The following is a 17,401-nucleotide window of genomic DNA, read 5'->3' on the forward strand; positions in this document are numbered from 1 at the left end:
GAAAACGCTGCCTTATCGGACATAATCGAAAGAGCTCATCCGCCATGTGGGGAGCAAGTGGGTTTTACCAGCGCTCACGCCAAAACTAAATATGGATGAAATTGCACCCTGCCAGCACAGAGTGGGCATTGTATGGCTGTGCAGTACGCAGCCTCAGCCCGCTCCTTGGCTCCAAGAACAGTGCACGCTCGCTTCAGTGCTTTTCGTTTTTGTATGGCTGAAACAAAGCAGCAGTGTCTGATGTGGAATGTGCTGCAGGTAGCAAGCTAAACCTCCACCGCCACAGTCAGCGAGAGGATTAATTAAACGCATGAAGGTTGTTGCTTGGAGGGACTTCACAGGAATGCAAACCGAAGGCCCTCAAAGAGCCCACAACAAAGGGGAAAGCCATGTGATCTTAAACTGATGTGAGGATGAGTGGTATTGGATTAAGGGCTTGGTCTACCTTGCACAAAGGGCAGGAAACATCGCTGCACTAGAAAGCAATGCAAGCAGGAAAAATTTTATTTATTTTTCGTTTTGGTAGGGTGGATTAAAATAGTGTAGTCTTGCTGAAGACATTTGTGTTATATCTGATACAATCAAATGTGTGTGATAGTCTTAAGAACACACACAGTTTGTTTTGTAGTTTGCTTCCAAATAAAATATCATAAACACCTGCTTCAATCCCTGTTTCTCTCTTGATTTTCTTCATTTCATTTTCGTATTTGGCAGGGCGATGCCACCGTGATCCTGGCCGTGCTGGGAGTCACGGAGCTGTCTTTATCAGTACAGAGGGCTACAGGGTCACTAACACAACACACCTCATGCTGCTTCGCGCAGACCTGCAAGCTTCACGGGACTTGCAGGTACACATGTGCTTTCCACTGTGTACAAGCTCTGATTTCACTGCTTGTGTAAGTGTCTACTGGCACAGGGTGCTTGGGATCTGGCAGACCCTCTTGCTGTGACTTAACTTTCCAGTTACCCGTTGTTGATGTTGCTTTTAATATTATCTTTTCAACGCTCGCCAGCTGTGTCTGTGATCTTCATTCTGCTACCTGGAAAACTTTTATCATGCTAAAAACTTTTATCATCCTAAAATAGCCAAGTAAATAAATAATGGAAGTAGCTCAAGCAATCTCAAAACTGTGTGGATCCTTTATTCAGAGCATGTTAGCTTAAGCCCTTTCCACTGAAGTGTTGCTTGCAGATTTTATCAATTTATCGTGGTCTGCAAAGAAAATTTTCTCATCTCTGCCATTACATGTTACATGGTCAGACCAATTTGTTGAAGTCACTGATCAGCCTTGTATAGGAAAAGGATGAGTGAAAATCTATGTTTTTTCAGACATGTTACAGTCAGTATTTGTATGACATCTTTGTGTTTATATACAGCTGAAGCGCCTCTCTTGCTTGGCTTAGCTATGGGTCTCAGCATGGCTTAGCCTTTTGTAGACATTCACCCTCAGCTTTCCATATCAAACCTGTAACTTTTCCTGGAGCTAACATGAATCTTCTTAAAAACCACAGTATAGAATTCATCATGTCCATCACTAACTGCTCTGTATGTTAATTACACTTGTTAAAGTATGTGCCTTACGTCCAGTTTGGAACTGCTTAGTTTCACCTGCCAGAGACTGGCTCACGCCTGTGAGATCTCCAAGGATATTCTCTCCATGAAGAATATTTACGAACAGTTAAGACATAAAAAGCCTCTTTTGAAAGCTCAGTTAAGCTTTGTAAGGAACTCTAAGACTAAAAAACTTGAGAAAGTAATAGAAATACACAGAAAAGAACTAATCTGAAATTTGCTGGAGTAAACAACAGGTCCCTTCTGAGGAGACAGGGACAGTGAAGCTTTCAGTTTATCTCACACTTTCCGATAAAACCAATAGTGCTACACATTCTCTACCACGAATATCCTGGCTTTATATTATCACCATCATTATCTGGATTTGGCTTCCAGTCACTGCCTCTTATGTCTTTGCCCTTAGAAATCACGCAGTTGTATCAATTATCAATTCACATGCACTTCTCTTTCTTCTGAGTCCACGACTCTTGTTTGTCAAACCATGCCATCCCTTTCCTAATTGTTTAAATATAAGCCTTCTGGAAAACACTCTAAAATGGCCTAAATAATCCTTGGTAATTAGTCTTGTCTATCAATATTCCCTATTTCTTCAAGCAAGGTCTGAAACCATTCTTTGCTGCTGCCGTGCAACACAAGCGGATGCTCTGCTGGTAGTAGTCAGGTGCCACGGTTGGGCATACCTCTCTGCTTCAAAAGTACGGCTACTCATTATTTACTTCACCTGTCTGAAGCAGTCGACTGTGTGAAGTTCTTGGTTTTCCTTTCAAAGACATTAAATGGGAAGCTAAAGGCGGTACTCACCATTTTTCTTTCCTTTCTCGAGAAGCAAGCTTTTGAAAAGATTTTGAAGTATTGTCACTCTAAGGCTTAATGTTAACTTACTGCTTCTTCAAGGCCCTCCAGCTTGAAGAACGATGCTACTGTTGAACAGCAAGCATCTCAAGACAAAGAGGTACCAAATTGTACTGAAGTTTCAATAAAATTAAATTGAGATGGAATTCTGCTCAAAATAATAAAAGAATTCACCACTAACTTTGTATAGAATGCTACTATTAATATGAAATCGACAAACAATGATCGATTCATGTAACAGTTTATTCACAAGTAAAAAAAAAAAAAGTATTACAAAACGATTTATACAAGGTTTTAATTTACATTCTTTAAAGGAGTAACTAAAACAGCACTGTAAGCCCCTAGATGTGATATGTGGGCTGTCTAAATGCGGTGGTAGTGTATGTTTTCTATTGGCATGTACAACACTGCTTGCCACAGGCAATATAAAAAAGACCAATTTGGTTAAATTAAGGAAAAAAGTATATACACAATATACATATATATTTAAAAAGCACTGTCTTCATTTTTCCTCCCAATTTGCTCTCAAGCTATCTGTCACTCATTTGAAGAAATGAGTATTTTCATCTAGAGTTGCCGGACAAAAACAATTGTACAAAGTGTAAATTCCAATGGGAAACATACTTACTGTGGCAGATGCTGGCAACATTTTTGAACAAAGCTTTTTGCAGAACTGTTATTAATGCAAAGTTAAATCTCCACATGTTCTAAAAATATCTTGCCATATAATGAAATGCACATTGGATTTTCTTTCTATTTACAAAGTATATACAAAGAAGCACACATCTCTTCATGCAAATGTAGTGAAAAATAATATTTCAACACTTCTTAAATGTACAAAAGTATCCAAAGAAAATATTCAAAACAATTCTTATTTGAATATATGCTTTTCAGTTTTTAGTTGTATAATTATTCTCCTTGTATAACTGCATATTATTTTACTATGTCAGTGATCAAATGGTAGTACCTACTACTTAAAAAAAAAATCCCTTATGTAGTTTCTTCACTTTGGTTTGAATTTGAGAACTGTTATTCAACATTTCTGCATGCATGAATAAGCTCACTGATTTTGGCTGCCTACACTGGGCCAAGCTATTTCTTGTACAGGTTCAATCTTCTACTGGGTGCTTCAAAGCAAAAGCCTTTTTCCATTATGGAACACGACTACTGTCTCATCATTTCCAGTGCCATATGAACAATGTGCAGAAAGATGAGTAATATTTATTGCAAAATTACATTTGTTTTGCTGATTGCTTTGCTTTTGTCAAGGCACATTGGGTATTTTTAAAGAATAATTGCTAGAGGTCACAACTAACAGGTTTGAGCCTGTTGAATGTTATGAATCATTGGAGGTTACTGGGATTACTCACAGAAGTGAACACTATTTTAGGGAAAAATGGCTGCAGAACAAACGGTATTATAGGAAGTGGTACAACAAACTGCAGTTAAAAACATCTTAAAGAACAAGGAGGGCAGAAGGTTGGTGATAATTGACTAGGCATGCGCATAACTTTGAGGATTCTGTTCAGAAGTATCTTAAAAAATGTTACAAATTCATTTTTATATTTTGTATGGACAAATTGAATTTACACAAAATGCTACAATGAGAAGGAGAGAGTGACATGAATAAAAAGAAAAGAAGGCCTACTAAATGAGTCAATTATGTCACAATGAAGCTTGGCCACAGAAAATAATTCATTACTAAAAAAAAACAGTCATAGGTCTCACTTATGAATACTTTGATGACACACCTGCTGTAGTTTGACATTTTGATGTGAGTTGATTACATATATTTCAACATCCAAAAGATACATGTTATAACAACAAGTGCTGTCTTCCAACACTGGGACTACCAATTAAACACAACATCCCTATCTATACGTTTGACTTTCATTAACCTAATCTAATTTAAAGCTAATCTCCTGCTACATTTAACAAAACAATGCTCCCTCCCACAAACAAAATAATTGGTTGGAAGGGACTTCAATCATACATATTGTAACATGCAAAGTCTTTAACTCCCCAAACTAGCTTATTGACTATGATGTAATATATAATAAAAGCTTCAGTTTATCAATAGATGATCCTTGCATAAATAGAAATGTTTAAATCCTTCAACAGCAGGAAACTGAGTTAAAAACTAGAACCAGACAAAAAAAAATCCAAATGCATGCATAAATCTGCAAGCAGAATAACTGGCAAAGTCTTGTCCCAGGCCTTCTGACCTCTGTAGCCATATTTAAGACACCCATCTAAACACACTAACTTACTTATATTTTTTGCAGTATTTACATACACTTTTAAGCTCACTCCATTAGACTTTTTGAGAATCTTATGGAATAAAAGGTTCTTTAAAAAAAAAAAAAGATGCAAAAGGTCATGAATCCACTTTCAGGGTTCTCCTAGGATGCTCCTTCAAGTTTCACGTTACAGCTGTTCTAGTTCAGATGCAACTGCTTGCTTACAATGTGTGAAATTATGTCATTTTTTTCCAGCTGATTTTGAAACTGTGTGTCATTGAAGACCAGACCGTATTTGATGACAATCTGCAGAGAAGACTCCGTTTTAGCGCTGAGAGAAACATGTTGGTTTCCTAAAAGAAATTGATAGAACAGTGGTTACATAAACTCATTAAAAAACTGTATGTACTTCTGTACCTGACTAAATGCTAAAAAAAATACTGCTATACTTACTGCTGACTGTGAAAATTCATGTAAACCTGAGGACTGAACCTGTATCTTCTGATTTTATCACATTATTATTTATTTTGCAATATAATAACAATGTATGGCTCTATGCAAGACTGTAATCCATACACATGTATTAAAAAGACCTTCCTTCTCTCAAAGTATTTCAAAAAGATGAGAAAGATGAAGGGGAAATGGAACATAATGAGGGAAACTGAGATGATTTTCTTGGAGTTGTACAGTAAGTCAGAGGCACACCTAAGAATATGTGTCAAGCAAGCCTAGTCCTGGTCCAGTGCACTAAATGCTGCTGAAATTTCTCCATCAAACAAACATATATAATGATGCAATGAAGAAATCAGAAATATGGAAGATATATGCAGAAACTGTACAAGGTGACTCAGTAAAGTCTATTAAAGAAAAAAAAAAAAAGAAGAAAAACCTAACCTACCCAAATCATGTTACTTGTTTGGAATTATACCGAAATCTCAGTATTAATACATTATAGCAAAAAGAAAAAAGTCAAAGAATACATGATTTTGAAATACCAATAAAGATTTATACATACATATATGAATCAATAAGAAAATTTACAATTTACACAACATAAGAAGATGAAAACGGGACCTGGACAGGATGGGTAGAGGCCAATGGGATAAGGTTCAACATGGCTAAGTGCCGGGTCCTGCACTTTGGCCACAACTCCATGCAGCACTACAGGCCTGGGGCAGAGTGGCTGGAAAGCTGTGCAGAGGAGAAGGATCTGGGGGTGCTAATCGATGCTTGCCTGAACACGAGCCGGCAGTGTGCCCAGGTGGCCAAGGAGGCCAACAGCATCCTGGCTTGTATCAGGAATAGCGTAGCCAGCAGGACCAGGGAGGTGATCGGCCCCCTGTACTCTGCTCTGGTGAGGCCACACCTCGAGTGCTGTGTTCAGTTTGGGGCTCCTCAGTACAAGAAAGACATCGAGGCCCTGGAGACTGTCCAGGGAAGGGCTACGAAGCTGGTGAAGGGCCTGGAACACAAGTCCTGTGAGGAGTGGCTGAGGGAGCTGGGCTTGTTTAGTCAGGAGAAGAGGAGGCTTAGGGGAGACCTTATTGCTCTCTACAGCTACCTAAAAGGAAGGTGTGGGGAGCTGGGGGTTGGCCTCTTCTCGCAGGTAACTAGTGATAGGACTAGAGGGAATGGCCTCAAGTTGCGCCAGAGGAGGTTCAGGTTGGAAATGAGGAGACATTTCTTCTCAGAAAGAGCAGTCGGGCATTGGGACGGGTTGCCCAGGGAGGTGGTGGAGTCACCGTCCCTGGGAGTGTTTAAGGAAAGGTTGGACGTGGTGCTTAGGGACATGGGTTAGTGGGTGACATTGGTGGCAGGGGGATGGCTGGACCAGGTGATTTTGGTGGTCTTTTCCAACCTTAATGATTCTATGAAACGTAAGTTAATTTTTGTAACGGTTTAATGAAATTCTATGGTTCCTTCATCTAGAAGAACTTGAAATAACGTTAATCATGTAGTGCTTAAGTGAATACTCGTTTAGCAGGAAAAAACACATAAATGATATTTTGATTTTTTTATCATGTTAATATGGAATTCTAGTCCATTGAAGCTCACTGGAGCATTCAACCTCCATTGATAGCCTCTGAAAAACTGTGAAATAGTAGCATCGAGATTTGCAGTTATAGCCATGCCATTGTCCTTTCCTATAAATACTTAGAGAATATGTCTACCACCTGATACAATATTTGGCATATTCCAAAATGAAACTATGACAATTGCTTAATGACACATGGGATTTTGTGGTAGACAATAACTATTTGTATTCCAACATGACAGAGAAAACTACCTATTTCCAAACTGTAATTTGTAAATAATATATTGAAAAACCTATGTGCAACCTAGATCAGGTTGATATTTTCAGTGATAGCAATAGGTTTTCAGGGTCATATACGAGTTCCATTGAAGTCAATGGCAAAAAAAATTCTTGACTTAGCACTGTTTATTTCCCTTTTCTCCTCTTGAAAATGTCATCTGAAGATTAAGGTTTGATCTGCAAAGAATTAATTTTGCACTTACATATTTCCAGAATATGTATATTTTTGTTAAATACTAATTACTTTCTACTTCTTATTTAAGAACAACATGAAAGTGGCATGCAAACTGAATGGAAGAGGATCAAAGGAAGGCAGTTTTATTTCTGCAGATGACCTGAAATTTTCATAATTACAGATACCATAATTTTCTTAATTAAATGTGGTGGATTATTAATATTAGTGGCAAATGCTTCTGTTCCTGTCTCTGTGTACTTGCTCAGGAGACTACCTCAGCTTTGCAGCCACAGCCTACATAACCCTTGAATAACGCCACCAGTATACATGCCATACCTGAGGATCCTTTCACAGATTATCTATTTGTTGCTCAAAGTTACTTTCAATAGTAGAAAATAACTTTTAGTAATAATAATAATATTAAAAAGCAACAAAAGCAGAGCATAGATAATATAAATGATATAATAATCACACAGTAGCAGACTGACTTTCTGTGATGCTTACACTGTTACACGGTAGAGACAATTGTTTATTCCCTCTTCTCATTTTGACCTGAGACTTTTGTTTTCTCTGAGAGTTAGAAAACTGAGCTTTTATAGATTAAATTGTATTTTGTGGACAAACTCATGGAATGTTTTATCTGATGACATGGGAATACAAATGACATTTAAAAACATTCGAGATTCTTGTCTGTCTTACTTCCATAAGAACTTCATAGAGAAGGCTTTGTGCTTCTTTATTTTTAGATGAACACTTGCCTGTCTTTTATGCTTTGTTTAAGATAAGCAAAGACAAGTCCTCAGTTCGTCCCTCATAAACAAGGACCAGCCTCACATAATAGTTTGGTCATAAGACTATTAACTGATATTTTTTTTCCTGAAATGTAATGAAAAGTTGATAAAAACTGACTGGTGTACAGGCTTACCCCTTTATTCTGGTTCACATTACTTCAACATTACACCTGGAGTAATTACACCTTTCAAGTTCACTCAATCATTTTAAAATGTGAAACTGCTGGATCTCTTGAAGAGTTTTAGCTTATTTCAGCGACAGCTAGGTGTAACCTATGGAGAAACACAACCCTACAACTTCTTACAATTCTATTTTTATCTATCTGTCTGGAGGACTCATTCTCACTCCTTCTTTGTAGTTATGTTCCTTACCTCTTTATCACTCCGTAGAGTCATCTGCTGTTCCATTACACTTCGTCTTTGGCTGGGTTTCAGCAGCCGCTGCGTTCTGAAGTGATGAAACTTCTATATATGTTCTGTGTTCGGAGATTTCAAAGGACTTTGCAATGTTTCCATCAAGAGACTTAGCTGAAATAAGTACATCGCTTAGTTCCTGGTTATTATCTGACTCAACAGTAGTTGCATTTTCAGTCTCTGGACTGCAGGATTTTGCAGCAACTCCAGTCAGTTCTGAATATGATTCACAGGAAGAAATGCTGTCACAACAAGCTGAGTTTTGCATAAGAGGCCAAGCATCTGAAATGTCTCCACAGGCAGAGTGTGAAAGAGAACCAAGGAAGGTAGGAATCATTTCTCCAACAGAATCAGAAGCCCTGCAAATGAAAAAGACACATGGTTTCAAAAACATTCCAGAAAATATTATTAGTAATTACTGTCAATAGCAGTTACAGATATTTCAAAAAGATTAAAAAGGGTCATACTAAGTCAGTACTCCAGAGGCACCCTGTCCAAAAAAATTCTTTTGAAAGGGAAGCCAGTTTGTCCTTCCCCTGGAAATGAAGAGAGCTCTGGAGATTGCTACTAGAGGTAAAGAAGGATGCCTAAAATAGAAAATATGAAACACAGTTGGAATGTTTAGTCTAAAGAACAGGAATGTGGTGAAAAATACTGTAGTAGTGTTCACATACAAAAAAAAATGTTGCAAAGAGGAAGGGATTTATTTGTTCTCTAATTTATGTGTGTGGAGGAGGGTTAAGATAAGACATAACAAGCTTAAATTGCAGCAAAAAAGATGTTGAGGAAGAGTATGGAATGTTCAACACTAGTGTGTTTTTTTTCTTTTATCTAATAAATATATTAGCAAATATTAACAATATATTGACAAATATCTAATGGAAGTAAAAGAAGAAAGTGGCACCAGACTGAGGGAACTGAACAGACTACATGACTGGTTAAAATTTTTTCTATTTGCATGATTTCATATTGAACATCCATTTACTTCAGATTTTTTCTGTTTGTTCTGTCTAGTCTTCAAAATGTGAAAAATTTTCCTCCAACTCTCTTTCATGTAGAAAGGACCTAATATTAAAGAAGGGCGAGGATTTTAAATTCTTAGATGAATTATTTTACAAAAAATGGAAGAAAGTGCAAGTAGAAACTCAGTGATCTCAAATACCCTGATACTGACATCTCAAAGCACTATACATGCCCATCTCTACTGAAAGCCCAGTAATGCTTCCTAATATAGTACACCAAAATAAATATTAACAAGAAATTATATAGTAACATACTTTATTTCCAAATCCATCGACAGGATTTATAAAAATGTAAAGGTTATATTAAATCTGATATACAATAACAATTTGTGAGTCCAAAACTCATCCCACACTAACATTGCCTATAGCGTATTTTAAGTAGCTTTACTCATTTCCAAAAGATGATGCTTTAACAGCTTAGATATATACACAAAGCATTTTTATAGATGAGGGTAGAAGTCAGGACGTTGCACCACAATTGAAGGAAATACATTATTTTGGCAAAGGAAATTGGAGCAAACTCCATCTCTGCTGGAAGGAACCACAAATCTTTGATGTCCACATAGCATGGATATGACATTTATTTTTAAAGCCTTAACCAAAAGACCTTTCAGAAAGTACACAACTCTCAATTTGTTGGCCTCGGTAGTATAAAAGGATGACTCAAACTTGCTGGTATTTAAACAAGTTGTAATAGAAAATTTAAGTATTTTACATCTACTTAAGTCACTAACCTATTGCATAAGCAATACTTATGAAGAAGCTGCTCCTATGTTTTTAGTTACGTTTGGCCAGAGGAACAAAACAGCTGGAAACCAATTTAAACTCTGTATGGAAAACAATTCCAGTTAAAAGAAATAAATACATCTTGTGTTAGTATCTGTAACCAGGAAACTCTGAATGACACCATAAATTTTATATATTTAGCTCATTTTGTAGAAATAAGTACTACTGTATTTATTTTCAGCTGTTTAGGAGAAAATAATGGTTACAATCTGGTAAAACTCAGAAACAGTAGATATTTTAAGCTTCACAGTCATTTAGAGTTTCTAAAAAAAGAAAATCCTCATGACAATTCTAAAATGTATCTTAATCCCTCCAGATTCACAGGTTTATACAGCACCCTTGCTAACCCATAGGAGTCACCAAAGCCTCTAAGGTACCATAGACTAAGAGTAAGAATACTTCTCTCTACTTGTGAGAGAAATACTCACTTCTTCAGAGAAACCGATGTAACATGTCAGCACTTATTAAGTAATACTTAAACATTACATATTTTTTTTCTTCATTTATTGATAGATGTTTTTACCATAAACCCATTTTTGCACAGAACAGGAGGATATGGCTGCAGCTCATCAAAATCTGTTATTCCACTCTAAACATATATATATATATATATATTCCACTCTAAACAGCCTGTATAAATATTAATTTGGTTGCACACAAAATAGCTACTGTTTAATAGACTTTTATAAAACTAGTTTACCTTTCATTGAGCGTACTCTGTGAGTGGAAAGCACAACTGTGACTGCTGTGCTCCATGCTACAGGTCTCATCACAGCATAGTGATGGAATCAAGTGAACTGGTCCTGAGGGAATGAAACTTGAGTTAATAATGTTAAATGTGTTAAAGCTGTGTATAAACTTAGTCTCTGTACTCTTTCAAACTTGAGTATTATTTTACTAATTACACTATAATATATAGGTTGAGGAAAGACATTTCATATTGCAAAAAATAGGTTAATTTATACTTTAAAATAGTTATTTATAAAAGGCAAGCCCTTCCTCCAGGATTAATACAGATGGCAGTCAAGATAATCTGAATATCTCTTAAATTAGTTTACTTTTCAATTAGCTACATGCAAGAGGAAGTACCACATTCTGACAATTAACATACTAGGCTATTTAAATTTGTGTTCTTGTGTTAAATTATATATGTATTAATACCATAAATGCATCTGTTCTGATCTCAGTGATTTGAATTGTTCAGGTTTTCAATGTCCTTTAGAGCTAGTATCATGTTCTTACTGTCTGTGAAATCCTTCATACCAATTTAAGTCTCCAAGGCAGATGCAGTGCTATTTTTATCAGAATGAAATAAGATAGACATTTAAGGCTTTTATTTAAGTGAATGGTCATTGGAATGAAAACAAAAAAATCATAACCAAACAGCTACTTAGAAATTCTATGTTCTTATTGAGAAATTAGCCTAGGACACGTGGTAGTTTGACAATGTTTGCTTTGTAGTGAAAGCTAAATGTCACAACTCCATTGTTAGATAAATGTTTATCATGAGTTTCTGCTGCTTGTATTACTCCTGTTCCATAAAGTGACTTTTAAATAGACCTAACGTACCACATGTCTGTGATGTGCTTCTCTGGCACTGGCAACATGTTCTGTGGTCATACTCATTTAGCCGTGGTCTATCAAAGCATGACAATTCAGACCCATTGTAGTGAATGTCTTGTGATCTCAGAGACCCTTTGGATAAAATGAATAAAAGTATATATTAGCAAATGATACCTTTTTTCCTGTTCAGCGTCTCCTATCTTCAAAGAACACTTAAATGTCATAATATACAGCATTTCCATACATTTTCCACCCGAAGGATCCACAATGATGACAGGGTTTGACATAACACAAACCACAGATTTTGCAACAAACCCCTACAACAGCTGGTTCAACTACAGCCTCTCGTAAGAAGACATCTGCTCTTATTTTGATGATGATTTGAGAGGATATCATATTCACTGTTCTATTTTCTCTGTGGTTAATGATTCTCAGTGATTTCAATCTGAAATTTTCTACATTCAGCCACTGGGATTTTGTTTATGTTACCCTGAAGAGCTTTATATTAACAGCAGACTTCATTTAATCTGTGTAACTGTAGGCCAGGGCAAATGAGTTATTAAATTTCACTGACTGAAGTTTGTATTCGCTATGTCTAAATTTTTAAAAACTTGTATTGGAAAGGTTAAAACTTATATTGTCTAAGTTAGGAACAATTCTTACAACTCCCCTCTGATTCTTTGTATTTTTGCTCGGGCTGTATACAGTGATAATATCAATTCTTCCAAGTTCATATTATTGTTTGACATCCAGGGTTCATTAAAATACTGTCATAAAATATTTTTTAAAATGAAAAATAGGAACTAGAATGCTTTCAACTTTTCTCTTTCTTAATTTAAATTCAGTGCCAGAAAATATTCATGATAAGCAAGCTGTTGAATAATCCCATAAAAACGAATCTTTACTGAAAATTCTGCTATTTCCATTGGCCACATTCATTATCTCAACAAGCTAATCCGTATTTCACAATGGCATGTGACACACAGGTCACATCATGGTATTTCCACATTGGTATTGCAATTCTATAATGACATCCCAGGTTGGATCCCCACTGGTCCAAATATCTCTCTGCAGCATTTAACAGAGTATAGTACAGAATGAATGCAAAATTATTTCTGGACATCTGCACAGCATTTTCTCAGTAGAAGCTAGAACATCATCACTTGAGCCAGCATACATGTTTGGATATATAGTCTTGGGCTTCTGCTAGCTTGTTCATCTCAATACTAAACATGTCTGAATGTTGTAGACATCTTTTTTTTTTTTAATTCTTTTTTTTTTTTTAATTCATATATGGAGAGATTTGTGAACCCAATACCAATATATGAATATTACAAAGAAATAGTAATAACTGGAAACTTACAGCTGGGTTTCTTCTCCATGAATTGCCTCTTACAATAGATAACACAAAGAATAAGAAGAGCCAAGAGCACTGTCGCAAGTGCACTGCATATAACTGCTGCTAGAGCAGTGTCTCGTGGACTGGAAGCAGTCGATGGGATCTTCACAAGGTTTACTTTGATGGTACCTGAAATGCAATTAAATAATAATTTAAGAAAACTGTAGAATTTCAGGAATATAAAGCTATGCAAATGAAAGTATGGAAAACAGAAGAGGCTCTTAGCACAGAAGAAAAAGGATCCTCCATCTGCTAATGTATAAGCACTCACATAGGTAATCAACAATGACATTTCAAAAAAAGTACTTGAAAAATATATTGCAAACTGAGTGATAAGGAGTGGAGGTGCATACAAAGGCATTCTGACTGTCCTTGAGAATGAAATCAGACCTTCACCATGAAAATAAAGACCTCTCAATTTTTAATGTCAAAGATGATTTTAATATTGAGCACATTTCCTAGTGTCTAGTTGAGAAAGCTGCCCACTAGAGGGAGTCACAATTACGTGAACTTCCCTTCAAAAGGATACTGTCTGAGAGTTGAGGCACCCACAGGAGTTTGAATGCTGTCAAAGGTACCATTTTGCTTCGTTGCATGTCATGACACCATGCACTTCTATGATCAAATCAAGGATTTCACCAGTGCTAACTTTTTTTATTCAGTGATAATTTTTTAAAATACAGATAATACCCTTAGTTAAAATTCAACATATTTACTTTATATCTGTATTACTAAAGACTTAGGTAGCGTTTCTAGCTTCGACAAACATTTGCTTTTACATGGGAAGTCAAAAAATACTAAAAGTATCACAGGCTTAACTACTGAAGCTATCTTAAATACAAGTGGTCTTTTTAAATTAAATAATTTTTAACAGCTTATTAATCCTGGTAGTTCATCTGTTTCAATAGACTTTGAAGGCCACATCAATTCAGCAGTATTTTATGAGGAAAGGAACAAAAATTTGAGTATTTCTCTGACAGCAAATTTTAAAAAAGCCACAAACCACATTTTATTAACTTATAAAAGTAAGTCAAATGTGCCTATTTCCCCCAGAAAACTCTTGGTTAAAACCTGAAGACCATAATTTCCTAAAAAATAGTCTATGCAGTCATAAGTTTAAATTGGGAGATAAATGTCTGCCAAAGTATGTTAAAATCACTAATCAAATTGTACATAACTACAACAGTTTGTTATCCTAACTGCAATATAATAACAGCAAGAGAGAACTTGCTTACTTGCTAACTTTGTGCAATCAATGGAATTGTATTACTCGGGAATACTTTTCTGAAATAACTATGCTATTTCCTTAACACACATCAAACATGGGCATTAAAGCATTTAAAATGCCATATCACTTTGTTATAATGGTCAGATTGCTTGCCAAAAAGCTAGGTATTTTGAAAATCAACATCATTACATCCAACTCTAAGTCTGCAGACTACTTATATCAAAGAAAATATCAACTCCTAGGAAATAAAAAATCCAAAATTAAAACAAAACAAAACCCAATACATATGCATTACAAAAACAACAACAACAACAACAAAACACTTTGTGTCAGTCAGATCATGGCTATTATTCACAAGTATGACTATTTAGTTGTTAATTTCTTGATTTGAATGTAAAGAAACCCAAGTGTTATTGCATTTATATCTGCTCTAACATTTCTGTTTACCTTTGATTTGTACCACTGTGTTCTACCCCTTAGATCAGAAGTATGGAGAGCAAATTGACACCAGATCTTTTTTGCATCCTTTTCGTTTGCCAAATTGGACTGAGCAGGTCTACTGGAGAACCCAGTGAAGGGTCACAAAGACTGATGCACTGGAGCACCTCTCCTATGAGGAAAGGCTGGGAGAGCTGGGGCTGCTCAGCCTGGAGAAGAGGAGGCTCAGGGCGATCTCATCCATGTTCCTAAATCCCTGAAGGGAGGGTGCAGAGAGGACGGAGCCAGGCTCTGCTCAGTGACCCCCAGGGAGGCTGTGGGGTCTCCTCCTTGGGGATCTCCAAAAGCCGCCTGGACATGGTCCTGGGCAGCCTGCTCTGGGTGTCCCTGCTTGGGCAGGGGTGGCACCAGGGGCCTCCAGGGGGCCCTGCCAACTTCAATCTTTCTGTGCTTCTGAATTATTAAAAACCAGTAGATCTCAAAACTCATCAGTGAAGAGGCTGGTATCTTCTACATGAAGAAGAAATAGATTTTTAAACTCTGTCCTTGTACTGCAGTTTTGTAACTTTCCTTATTACAGCAGATGGTGTATTATTCGTATTTCAGCTAACAGAGCAAAATTCCAATTCATGCTTACAAGTACTTTTCCTTCTTAAAAATGATTACCTGTCCTTCTCTTTATGCTCTTCTATAAATCCCATTATTCACAGAGCTAAGTCCTATGACCTCTTTTCCAGATCTTCATTGTTGTTTAAAAGAAAGAGCAACCAGTGTTGTAATCTTTTTGTCACAACTTGAATGCCCCTGACAGGAGCATTACAATCTTACACAGAGAAAACTTTTCACTCAGTTTCTACGATCCTTGCACCAGTAGCTTTAAGTTTACAATTTTAAGGGATTGCAGCTATTTCTGCACAGTATGTAACATTCCAGTATATAATTCTGTGAGAAGCAGTGAAATACAGCCCTATTTGTGGCTTTGCTGTGAAAATCAAGGACTGTACGCTGATACCAGGTTTTCAATTTTGGACAATTGCCTGACTGAGTATTTAGAAGGTTAAAGATGGTCAGGACATGTATTTAAAAACAAGACAATAAAAAACTATCAGAATGTCTTCAAATATTTTTCATGTCCATGTCCAGTTTCAATGTACCTACCTAAAAGCACTAATCAATTCTTAGAAATCAACCTTCATAGTTAGTAGAAAAAAAGAACTATTAATTTTGAAAGGAAAAACTGAACAAGATCACTGGAGGTGGAGCTGCTATATTTTCATCTCTTCATTTGCTCACAAAATCTATCTATTTGTAAGTATAATTACGTATCAGATTTTCTTCTGGGAAATTGCAAATGACATATATTTCTTTAATTCTCATCAGCAGCATCCAAACGGGAAATACAATGATTTTATTTTAAATGGGATGGCAAAAAAAAAGATATATATTTTTTAGCCATCTAGCAACATAAAGATTTATTTGGCTTTTTTTTTTTTTTTTAAACTTGAGAAAGTAATTTTCTGCTCTTGAGAATGTCTACCACTCATCTTCACCTTCAAAGAACTTTTTAGAATAGCTGCTGTGAGCAGTCCATTGTACTTTAGCTCTAATTATAATGATAGTGATCTTCCCTGCAGAGACCAACATTTCAGAAGTGGATTGCTATTGTAAAAGTGGCCCGTTGGGCATTGCTGAACTCTGCTTTCAGTGTTACTCAGATATGTATGCATTTTCATAAACTCTCTTTTCAGGCTCACAGACTTAATGGTCCCATTTCAGTAAAGCAAGGAGGTGTATTTTAAACTTGTACTTGCATCTATTACATGATTAAATGACTAACTTTAAATATGTAATTAAACACTGAATTGGACATGATACATTAACAAAGAAGGGAGGAGGTACATGCTGTTTTACAGTTCTTGAAACCATGTGCATATTATACATCATAAAAATAGAATAACAAAAAACTTATTTTATTAAGGGAACAGATTTCATTTTCTAAGTTTTAGTTCCAACATATTCCAGAAATGTGCTAGCGCTAAATATGAATTACCCCAAATACCAAGCTGCCTCCTCCATCATTTTGAGGAGTAAACTAAAATACACATTATTTCCCTAGTTAAGGAGCAGTACATTGTAATGTCAGTATATGCAAAGGTGTGGCGTTTAAAAGCAACTGAAGTTTTTGTTAATCCAAGATGGTTAAATAGCAATAGCTCTCCTGATACTGAACATATGAATCCCAGCTGTATTGCTGTAAGGTCTGCCAATAAACAGAATAGTTGATTTTTTAGTCAATGATACCAAGCAACCAGAGATTGGACAAAACATAAAAAGACTTCCTTTATCATTTAGTTCATGTTTATTTTCTCAGATTTTTTTCCTTAGAACCATGATTAGCTACAGTCACTACTGGAATCAGCATGCCTAAAAGGGAGTTTTCTATGGTAGATTAACCATTTGAAAATAGAACATGCAGCACTTTACATTCCTTCCATGGATATAATAAATAACTACTGAAGTTAAGGAAGATAAAATGTGGAATTTTATGTTTGTCTTTTTCTTTAGAAACTACTATTACCACATCAAGTCAATGTTAACCCAAAGAG

The 17,401-nt window shown here is 36.1% G+C and overlaps 1 protein-coding gene across 3 annotated transcripts in view; it reads right to left on the reverse strand.

Moving 5' to 3' along the window:
* Nucleotides 1-2,654: 2,654 nt before the first annotated feature.
* TNFRSF19 (TNF receptor superfamily member 19) overlaps nucleotides 2,655-17,401 on the reverse strand; it is a 65,351-nt gene continuing 50,604 nt past the window's right edge. For all 3 annotated transcript variants that reach the window (XM_040543983.1, XM_040543985.1, XM_040543984.1), the window contains exons 6-10: nucleotides 13,094-13,258; nucleotides 11,737-11,862; nucleotides 10,868-10,970; nucleotides 8,318-8,718; nucleotides 2,655-5,018 (exon numbers count right to left, since the gene is read on the reverse strand). In XM_040543983.1, coding sequence (XP_040399917.1) covers nucleotides 8,325-8,718; nucleotides 10,868-10,970; nucleotides 11,737-11,862; nucleotides 13,094-13,258 — 788 coding nt within the window. In that variant the 3' untranslated portion in view covers nucleotides 2,655-5,018; nucleotides 8,318-8,324. The remainder of the gene's footprint in view (nucleotides 5,019-8,317; nucleotides 8,719-10,867; nucleotides 10,971-11,736; nucleotides 11,863-13,093; nucleotides 13,259-17,401) is intronic.

The sequence above is a fragment of the Cygnus olor genome, chromosome 1 (assembly GCF_009769625.2).
Source record: "Cygnus olor isolate bCygOlo1 chromosome 1, bCygOlo1.pri.v2, whole genome shotgun sequence".
NCBI classification, from domain to species: domain Eukaryota; kingdom Metazoa; phylum Chordata; class Aves; order Anseriformes; family Anatidae; genus Cygnus; species Cygnus olor.